Below are 10,618 nucleotides of genomic sequence, written 5' to 3' on the forward strand. Positions count from 1 at the left end.
CGGGGTCGCGGCCTTGGATTCGGCTGGGGGCGGGGACACGGAGATGGGGGGGGCCGCTCCGCGACATCAAGGGCCGGTCCATGTGTGGGGGGCGCTCATTGCGGGTTCCCGATCCCCGAGAAACGCCTCTTCCCCTCCCCCACCGCACTAGATACCTTCCGCGTGGGTCGGGCCCCTACCCCCAAATGCGGCGGGCGCCCCCTCCCCCAACCTCAGGAAGTCATGACCTTCCCAGGGCAAGCCCTTGCCCCCGGCGCAGCGCAGGTCCCGCAGCAGTCCTCCCCCCAGCACACACTCTGCGCTGGGAAGGGGTAGGTGAGGGTGTCGATCCGCACGCCTTGGGGGGAGGGTCGTGCCTGTGCATCGCGGTGGGAGACTGGCGCCTGCGGTGGCCCGTTGCTTAGCCCCAGCCTGGGGGGCGGGTGCTACGTGCACTCGTGTTCACGGGAGTTGAGAGGTGGGTGTGTGCGCCGGTGCACGCCAAGACAGGGGATTAAGGAGCTGGGGTACAGACCCGTGGGTTGTCTTTCCTCCTTGGAACATGCATCGTCGGGGTTGGAGGTCAAGGAGGGATCTTGCACTCACCTAACCTACGGGGGACATCTCAGGGGAGTGGAGGGACCTCAACTGGCTGGGCTAAAGCTCCCAAGGGTCATAGCCCTGCCCCTCCTAGGGCACGGGCTTGGGGGGAAAGGTCCAACTGCAGGGAGAGAAAGGAACCCCACTACCAGCGGTAGAGTAGAGGGAAAGAAGGAGTTAACTCCTCAGCCCCCAGAGGGAAGAAGCTGTTTCCTGTTCTCACCAGGGAGTTTGAGGACTCCTGGCCTGGCTTCCTTGGGTCTCCAAAGAAGCTCCCCTTCCCCCATTTCTGAAAGCCTTGTACCTAGGGATGGTTGGCTTCCATCTTATCCTCTTAGAACACCTCTCATCGTGCCCCAGCTCCTGTAAGACTCCGCCACAAGTGGTCGCCCCTGGCAGGGTTTCCTCTACTCAAGCCTGGAAGGCAAGACCCCTCCCTGAGTATGGGGGAGGGAGACAGCTTTGCCTCGGTATTGGAGGTTTTGCTTGGGCTGGGGAGCCACCTCTCTGGGGCCCCTCCTGCCCTCTCTGCCCTCCTTCCAGGGGGGTTTCTGGTGCTGGGAAATTCTCAGGAAAAAAGCCCAGAAGACTGAGCAGTGCTGGGTGCCAGGAGATGGAGGGAGTGGTGCCAGACCAGAGTGTTCAGAGACATCCTCTCCTCCAGTGGGCTGGTCCTATTTTATTAGCATTCATTCATTGTCACATTATTTGTTGAGGGCCAGCTATATATCAGGCACTATGTTGGGCACTGCAGGAGGAACAGACACCCAGGAAGAGGGTGAGGAGGTAGAGGGTGCTGGAAGTTGGATGGGGAGTGACTGGGAGAACACCCCCGCCTTAGAGAACAGGAGAGGAGTTCTCTGCTCCCAGTTGCTCAAGGCTGTGCTATGGGTTAACACCCTGGAAAGAGACAGAGACAGGGATGGAAGGTGTCCCCAGAGGCCTCTCCCCACTACGGTTTTCCCCTCTAAGGACACTGAGTTGCCAGGAGACTATGTGTCTCATTCCTGGTAGGGCCACCATGAAACAGGATCATTCTTCCCACTTTCCTGAGGGAGGACGGAGGGCAGGAGGAGGGGAGAAGGGGTCACTCAAATGTGCTCTACAGATCAGAGCCAAAAGTCCCAGGATTTTGATCCCAGTGTCACTCATACAAGTTCCCCAAGCACAAACAGCTCTTCTTCCATCTTTACCCCTTAGTAGGGCTCGGCTGGGCTTTACTGTAGCACTGATGCTACCCAGTCTCCTCCCTTGGCCCCCGCTAGTGACCTGTCCCTTCCAGGTTATATGCCTTCCCCAAGCACAAACAGCTCTTCTTCCATCTTTACCCCTTAGTAGGGCTCGGCTGGGCTTTCCTGTAGCACTGATGCTACCCAGTCTCCTCCCTTGGCCCCCGCTAGTGACCTGTCCCTTCCAGGTTATATGCCGCCTCGAGACCCTGGGGCAGGCCCACACTGGGGGCATAGCCAATGTGGCTGTAGCCAGGCCCCGTCTCTGTCTCCCTCCAGGAGCACAAGGTGGGTTCCAGTCATGTGCACAAGGTACCCTGAGTCCAATGTGTTGGGGGGGCATCTTCTGTCTTTTGAGTGTTAAGAGGTCACCTCCCTGACACATGATGTCTGGGGCATAATAGGCATGGGACAGTGGCCAAGGTGGCAAGAGTACCCTGACCTGTCTAGTAGGGGAAAGAGGGATGGGACTTTCTGTTGGTATGTGGGTGGCTTTGAGGCCGTGTGTGTATATCATGTGTGTACTGCTTGGTGTGTGTTTCTGCAGCCGGTGTGTGTGTGTGTGTGTGTGCGCGCGTGCATCTCTGTGTGAAGGGATACCCATGGTTCTGTGTGTTTCTGTGACTCTGTGTGGTGTTTGGCGGGTGGGTGTGAATGGTACCCACCCCTCTGATGTTCTGTGACCGCATGTGGTGCTTGTGAGAGAGTGCGTGAGCAAGTCAGGGTTGTGGCGGCAGGGGATCTGTTTGCATACAAGTGGGGGTGGTCTACATATGAATATCTGTCTCCAAGTTTCTGTTTGTTTCTGACCATGGAGGGCTTCTCTCTATGTGCTTGTGTCCCTTGGTGGGTGTGTGTTTGTTGCTCTGGGTGTGTTTGTGGAGATGTCCTTATCTAAGGATGTGTCTGAGAGCTGCGTGGGCCTGCATGTGGTGGGTAGCTGTGGGTGACCCACATGTATGCTGCTCGTGCCTGGTGTCATGTGCTGGTGGCTGAGGTACACCAGGCCTTCTCTGCAGAACTGCCCATCACTGCTGGGTCTGCAGATAGGACTCTCAGCATAGGCCTCCTGGTACCCTCTGCCTGGCTCTGCCTGCCCCCCATGTGTCCACTCCCTCTGCTAAATTCCTCTTCCTAAGGCCACAGGCAGCTGTGGCCAGAGCCTGTTACTCCACCCTTTGTTTCCCCTCCATTCCCCTCAGTACCTGTGGGTATCCCCTGGTACACATGGGGGTGGCCTGTATCCATACATTACTCCAGGCATTGGCTGGGGCACAGACTTTGCTGTTCCCTTCTCCTGCCTGGCATGTGACTATTTTTTCATCTTTTGGAGACAGTGCTGGGAGGAGAGATGAGGATTGTGATTCAGGTGGGGGCAGTCCTGGCCAATGAACCTCTTCAGGTCCTGGCCTGTTGGCACCCCCACCCCAAAGACCTGCCTTAGGCACAGCCTCCATTCAGCAGTGCCCCTCGACTCTGCCCCTGTCTGACTACTCCCTGACATGAAAGCATTCAGGTGTCACAGGACACCCTGGCATGGTGTCCTTCCCCAATCGAGGACCCTTGATGTCTCTCTCCTCTGCCAGTGGCTCTAAGGCCTGGGCAATCTGTCTGCTTGTGCCAGGCACCCCAGGGCTGGGCCATCTGCTGCCTCTGTCTTCCTGCTGAGGCTGGCACCGGTCAGCAGGGTGCCCTCAGCTTTGCCAAGAACCAGCCCGGCCTCAGAGCTGCTCCTTCCTTGCCCTTAGCCATCTGGAAGGGACTTCTGGTCTCTAGGGAAGCCAGGGCACCCCTAGGCTACTGTGAATGAGGAGGTATCTCAAGCTCCCCATTCTAGAGAGATTAGGGGGGATGCAAGGAATCCTCCTCTCTCATCTGTCCAGCCACAGGGCCTTGCCCAGGTGCCCAAACTCCCCAGCTCCCTTTCCTGCCCACACCTCCCCACCCACTACCCAGTGCTGTAAGCTTACTGGCGTCTGTCCATTTTTGTGTATGATCCAGGTCCCTCCTGCTACATGGGCCTCCCTCTTCCTCTTCCACTCTCTGCCCCATCAGCCCTGCTGGGGTCCAGTTCAATCCCACTCTGCTCCTTCAGATGCCTTCTGCTTGTCCACCACTTCCTCTCAGCGTTTGAGGCCACTCATCATCTGGCCTCAGCCTTTCCCCCACCCCACCCCATCCCCGGAGCCCTAATCTGCTACTTTCCCAGGCTGCACCCCAGCCACACTGGACTATTGACTATTCCCTCAGCACGCTCTCCGCTCACCTGCCCTTCGGCACTTTCCCGTGCTGTGCCTTTTGCTCAGCATGCCTTTCTTCCCAGTCTCCAACTGCTCATTTTTCAAGACCCAGCTCGAATGCCACCTCTTGTAGGAAATTTTCCTTGGCCTGCCACAACCAGATGCCATTACTCTGACCCCGCAACTCAGATTGATCTGTGCCCCTCTTCTAACTGTGTCCCTGTATCATGGTTCTCTGTGCCTTTTCTTATCTGCCATTCTCCAAGAACAGTTACTGTAGCTAGAATGCATGGTTTGCCAACATCTGGAGTGGAGCTCCCCTGCTCAGGCAGGGCCTTCCTGGGTGCACCATGGTGTTCCAGGGCTTGGTAGAAAATGGATGTACCAGGCCTTACTTCCTTCCTGCTCCTGGGAGGGCAGAGGGCTCATGTCCCAGGGCTAAGTGCTGAGCTCCAAGGGTCTCTAACCGGCCCTTGCCCCTCCACTTCCCTCCCAGCCCCCTCATAACCATTTCTTCTCTTATTTCCATCAGCAGCCAAACTACTGGAGTTTCAAGGTCAGTGTGTGATGCTTCTGCTTCCATGATGACTGCATGTGCTCTCTGTCCCCTGCCCCTGCCCCTCCCTTGCACATGTTTTGCACTGGGGTGCGCATCTGCACGGGCACCTTCTGGTGTGGGCGGTGGGCCTTGGGGCTGCAGGCTGTGGCTGCTGCTTTGGGAGAGTCTGGGTTTGCTTGCCAGGGGCTTGTGGATCCAGAGTGGGAGTTTGACTGCCCACCCTTCCCCCGAGCTCTGCTGGGGATCTGGGTTAAAGATGCTCAGTCCCCAGGCTTCCCCAGCCCATGGGGGGCATTTTGAATGAGAGGAGCTGCCTGACATTTCCCCCAGCCTGGAGAGACTGCTGACTCCGAGTTAGGGACCTACATCCCTTGATCCTGTTGAGGGCCTTGTTCTTTGAACTCAGATTTCACCTCCCAGTGAGGTGAAGTGTCCACAGATGAAGGACTATGATGGGTCCCTCATCTCTTTTTACTCTCCACCGTTGGGGAGCTGGTCAGTGCCAGGCAAGCGACTCATGGCCCTGCACCCCCAAACCTGTTGTCCAGGTGGAGGGCTAAGCTCAGGAATGCTGCCTCTGGAGACTTTGGACTATCCAGAGCTGGACAGCTGCCTGCCCCCTCCAGGGGCATCCTGCTGACCCCTGGGGGAGCATCCTCAGGCATCTCCTCCATCTTCCCTGGCACTCAGGCTCAGAGCTGAGTGAACCAAGTTAAACTGCTGCTTGCCTATGGGAGTCTCTGGCTCCCGTGAGTCCCATGTATTGTGCCAGGGGGTGGGAGGCATCCATCCCAGAGCCCCCAAGCATCTTATTTGCATGCATTCTCCCAGAGCACTGTAAGAAGTCCGCGAATCAGAGAATCACGGAGTCGTAGAATCATGGTGTCACGCATAGTCTCTTTGGAGGAGGCGGGAAAGTGTAGAGAGTTTGAGAGCCAAACTGCCTGGTGGTGAGTTCCAGTCTGCTACTAACTAGCTGTGTGCCCTAGGGCTGGTTACGTAATCTTCCCAGCCTCGGTTTCTCCTCTGTAAAGCGGAACAACAATGCCTGCATCAGAGAGTTGTACAGATAGGATAAAGTGAGATAATGCATGTTCTAGGCACAGTGTCTAGCTCACAGCAAGGCCTGCATGGCAGCTAACCTGGTTAGTGATCAGAATCATGGACCCTGGCTTGAAATCAGAATCACCTTAAGAACTTCCAGAAATCTTGAACCCCAGGGCCCAACCCACAGAGATTCCGATTCAGTGAATGTGGGGTCCTCGAAAGTGTTTTTTAAAAGCTCCCAAGTGATTCTGCCACAGTCTGTGGACAGCCTTTGGGAACCTCCGATCCTAGTCTGACCCTCACCCCCAACTCAAGGTTCCCTCTGCCTGACCTCTGACCAGAAGTCATCTCTCCCCTGGAACAGCTAGCGACAGATGCTCACTGCCTCCTGTCTTCAGAGAGCTCTGCTTGAGTTGCTTTGTTCTCTTGAGCTCTCTCTTGTGGTTGGGAAGTCCTGCTGGATGTCTCACTTTCCTCTGCCCTGTTGTCTCAGCCCAGGGATGGAGAGAAGTGCTAGCAGGTTTTCCCCCTTCTCAAGAGGGTTTTCTACAAAGGCTGTGAGAATGGAAAGGTGCCCATGGAACCAGAATGGGGATGGGAACTTGTGGATTGGGGGTGGTGGGCATCTCTTCTCCCAGGGTTCCCACCTTCTCAGCAGTCAGCAACACCCCGGATCCCTGCCCTGGCCCCCTTCATCCTGGCTCCTGTTCCATCTTCTTACCGGCGCCTCACTTGTGCCACCCTGGCTCTGTGGCCACCCCGATCTTCATCCTTGCTAGCTGCCTCATGCTGCCTGAATTCTGTAGCCCCTCATCCACACTAGCCTGGCAACCATTGACCTTTCAGTTGCCTGGCAACCCCATGACCACCAGACCAGACCCAGTTCCCCACACTGCCTGGAGCTCCTTGCCCTGAGAGGGTCACAGGCTGGCCGTGGTGGCCAGCCTCAAGCTGAGCCACAGCCTCTAAAGTCTGGGCACCAGCATCCCCCCAAGTAGGCCCAGTTCCTATCCTGCCTCCCTCCACCCAAGATTCCTGACCACCCACTGGTCAAAGCATTGTGCTCAAGGCTGAAAGTCCCTGATGTCCCCGTATCAAGACCACTTTGCGGGGAAGGTGCTGTCTTTTTGAAAGTGCTAATCCAATTGGAACATAAGACTGAGTTAACGTGAGGATAGAGATTACTTAGGGGTTAATGAGGATTTGGGGAAAGAGGGAACTGAAGGAGAGAATAAATGATTTCATTTTAGAGATTCTTTCATTGTTGTCTTTTTTAAATGATAAAAAGTAATATATTCTGACCAGCTGCCCCACCCCTACCAAAAGAGTAATATATTCTGATTGTGCAAATTTTACACAATTTTGTAGAGAAATCTCTAAAGTAAAAAAGAAAAGCTCTCTTTAAACCCTGAGATAACCAATGTTAATGGTTTTGAGTGATTTGTTGTTGAAAATAGACAATTTATTTTACAGAAAAATTGGGCAGTTTTTTTCTTGATAATATATGTGTATGTAATACATATAAAATATGTATATAGTGTAATAACATGGAATAATGTAGATCTGATCCATTATCTTACTCCCCTATATAAATGAGTTTTTTTCTGTACAGCAGCCAGGCTTGAGAGTGGGGACTGAGGCAGAATGGCAGGGGCTGTGGCCCTGAGTGACAGCCCCAGGTTTCAGTCAAAAGTAAGCTCTTAAAGTACAATTGAAGTCATAGTGTGACACATCCCCACCCCAAGGAGAGAGCAATCCAGCTGCCCTGTGACATTCTTCTCTACCTCTGCTAGATATCACCCTCGGCTGTAGCTTCAGGGAGGTGGCTGTCATGTAGGGTACTTGGGGAGGCTAGCCAGGCTGGCCAGCCGTGTGGCAGCATGTGCCTTGCAGGGAGGGGCTGAGGCCTGGCACATGTATCATGTGTTCATACGTATCACACTGGGCTTAGCATGTGCATTGTGTGTGCTAGGCAGGTATCTGTTTGAAACAGGGGTCCACTTGACTTTGAGGGGTTTGTGATAGTTTTCCCAGTCACCCTAAATCAAGGACATTCTCTGTGCCTAGCTCTGTGAGCGCCCACACTTCCCAAAGCTAGTATCCTGGGGTCCCTAGATCTCTTTGCTTTCTCCCTGGGCCCCGCTTCCCGCCCCCACCCCAACCCTCTGAACTCCGTGAAGAATAAATTCACCGCTCACAAACCCGCCACTTAATTAATGTCTGGAACTAATGCCCCAATTTGTTCAACGATTCTGCTGCTCACCTCAGTGACAAATTTGTGTTGTTGTTCTTTGGAAGCTTAAAATAGCATCTGTGCCCATGGCTCCTGCTCAGATGGGTTCTTGTCTGCCTTCCCAGGGTGCCTGAGTCCTTTGCCCACTCCTTACCTGCTGGGTGCTGCAGGGAGGCCATGGCCCTGAGAGGTTGGGGAACTCTCCCGCGGCCACACGGCGAGTTTGGAATCCAGGAAACTGTCCTGTGAATGTGTGTGTGTGTGTGCACGTTGCTGGCTGGTGACGGGCTCCCCAGGCCTGGATGGGAGTAGCAGCCAAGCACAGGGGAGCTCATGCTTGGTTCCTCTTGTCCTACCCTGCCCCTGCAGACCCGAAGCTCACGCCACACTCAGGGAGCCCAGCCCGGGCTGGCGGACCAGGCGGCCAAGCTGTCCTATGCCTCGGCTGAGTCGCTGGAGACCATGTCAGAGGCTGAACTACCCCTGGGATTCAGCAGGATGAACCGCTTTCGACAGAGCCTGCCCCTCTCCCGCTCTGCCAGCCAGACCAAGCTGCGCTCGCCAGGTACCGCCCCTCCTCCCCCCAGCCCCAGGCTCCTCCCTCTGCTCTCCTCGCCCTGGAATCTCCTGCTCTCTCCCACTCCGTCTCTCCTCCCAGCCCTGCTCTCTCCGTGTCTCTCTCCCTCAGCATCCCCTGCCCTACCCTTCCCTCTCCTCAAGCCTCCTCTCTCCCACAACGCTCGTCCTCCCCCTCTGGCTTCTCGTTCAGTCCCGGGGCAGTTCCCCTTTCCTCGTCCCTCCCTCCTCACCTCTCTCCCTCCTCCAGCTCTCTCCAACCTCTCTCTCCTTTAGCACCTCTCCACCCTTCCCGACTCCCTCTCAGTTTCTGCCTCACCTGCTCCGGCACCCAATTCCATTTCCTCGTCCACGTCCCACTTCCCTGGGGTCCAGACGGTGTCTTGAGAGGCTGGGGGCCCGGCCTGGCGCCCCAGCCCGCAGGATGAGGAGCTCATGGGTGCACCTGCACTCGGGGACGGCGTCCGGCCTCAGGCCCTGCCGCTGCGGGACGAAGGCGGCTCCCGAAGGCCCCCCTCGCTCTCTGGGCGGGCGTCGTGGTGGCGGTGGCAGTGACAGCGAGGGCGGCGTCTGCTTCGCAGGGGTGCTGTTCCTGCAGTTCGGGGAGGAGACTCGGCGCGTCCACATCACGCACGAGGTCAGCAGCCTGGACACGCTGCACGCACTCATCGCGCACATGTTCCCGCAGAAGCTCACCATGGGCATGCTTAAGTCGCCCAACACCGCCATCCTCATCAAAGACGAGGCTCGCAACGTCTTCTACGAGCTGGAGGACGTCCGGTGGGCGTGGCCCCAGGGGGATGGGGTGGGCTTCCCCACACTCCTCCTCTGAGGGGTGCTGGAGCCCTCGGGCCCTTCCTGACGCCGCCTCAGCCTCCCCCTGCACCTCTCTGAGCGCTGCTGGCGCGCCCCCTTCCTCAGTCATCTGAGCCCTACCCCTTCCCCTCTAAATCATCCAGCCCCGCTGATTCACTTCGGTTTGAGTCTGAGGAAGTGGACGGGTGGAGGCTGCTGGGTGTGTGTGTGTGGGTGGCAGGCGAAGGACTTAAGAAGGGGTCGGGGCTACTGGTCCCTCTTGCCACTCTCTTCTCTCTGCCTGGAGTAGCTGCCCCATCTCATTGTACAGGGCTGGGGGGTGGGCGGTGACCCTCTGCACCTCCTCCCTCCTCCCAGGGATATCCAGGATCGCAGTATTATCAAGATTTATAGGAAGGAGCCACTCTACGCTGCTTTCCCTGGCTCACACCTCACCAACGGGGACCTCCGGGTATGGCTGGGGACGCCCAGGCAATTGGGAGGTTAGGCAAATGGGGTCCAAGCGAGCAGAGTCTGGCAGTTGTCACCGGGGACCAGGGCCAGCTTTCAAGAAGAGAACACAGGGGTTAAGGCAGAGGGTCGCCTCCATTAATTGTGGGGTTATGGAAGAGGCCCTGTCTCATCTGCCACGTTCCCCTCCATTCCGGGCCTGTCCACTCAGGATTTCTCTAACAGGCTTCTAGATACTCCAAGGCCTCTCTCGGGAACCATCCCTTCCTCGCCACAGCGGGGGTTGAGGGTTGCCCCTCTGGTGCTTTTCCATCTGCCACTTTTTCCTCCTTGTTGGGAGACCTGATGGGGAAGGGGCCCAAGATGCAGTAGGATAGTGGGAAGGCAGGGAACAGAGGGGACTTCCTAAGCCTTGGGGAGATACTGGCTCCTCAAGCAAGGGGCAGGGGATCTCCTTTGTGATTAACCCCGTGGGGTTCTGGGGGGCTGTCTGCGCAGAGAGAGATGGTGTACGCGTCGCGGGAGTCGTCGCCCACGCGGCGCCTCAACAACCTGTCGCCGGCGCCGCACCTGGCGTCAGGTTCGCCGCCTCCCGGGCTACCGTCGGGGCTGCCGTCGGGCTCGCCGTCGCGCTCACGCCTCTCCTACGCCGGGGGGCGGCCGCCCTCGTATGCCGGCAGCCCGGTGCACCACGCGGCCGAGCGGCTGGGAGGCGCCCCGGCCGCCCAGGGCGTCAGCCCCAGCCCCAGCGCCATCCTGGAGCGGCGCGACGTGAAGCCGGACGAGGACCTGGCGGGCAAGGCGGGCGGCATGGTGCTGGTGAAAGGCGAGGGCCTGTACGCCGACCCCTACGGGCTGCTGCACGAGGGCCGCCTGAGCCTGGCCGCGG

The 10,618-nt window shown here is 57.3% G+C and overlaps 1 protein-coding gene across 1 annotated transcript in view; it reads left to right on the forward strand.

Moving 5' to 3' along the window:
* SRCIN1 (SRC kinase signaling inhibitor 1) overlaps positions 1-10,618 on the forward strand; it is a 46,580-nt gene that overhangs the window by 6,139 nt on the left and 29,823 nt on the right. The window contains exons 3-7 of the mRNA XM_008580836.1: positions 4,581-4,604; positions 8,257-8,452; positions 9,045-9,243; positions 9,637-9,730; positions 10,228-10,618. The exon at positions 10,228-10,618 is cut by the window's right edge and continues 15 nt beyond it. Coding sequence (XP_008579058.1) covers positions 4,581-4,604; positions 8,257-8,452; positions 9,045-9,243; positions 9,637-9,730; positions 10,228-10,618 — 904 coding nt within the window. The remainder of the gene's footprint in view (positions 1-4,580; positions 4,605-8,256; positions 8,453-9,044; positions 9,244-9,636; positions 9,731-10,227) is intronic.

This window comes from Galeopterus variegatus, unplaced genomic scaffold, assembly GCF_000696425.1.
Source record: "Galeopterus variegatus unplaced genomic scaffold, G_variegatus-3.0.2 Scaffold2168, whole genome shotgun sequence".
Taxonomy (NCBI): domain Eukaryota; kingdom Metazoa; phylum Chordata; class Mammalia; order Dermoptera; family Cynocephalidae; genus Galeopterus; species Galeopterus variegatus.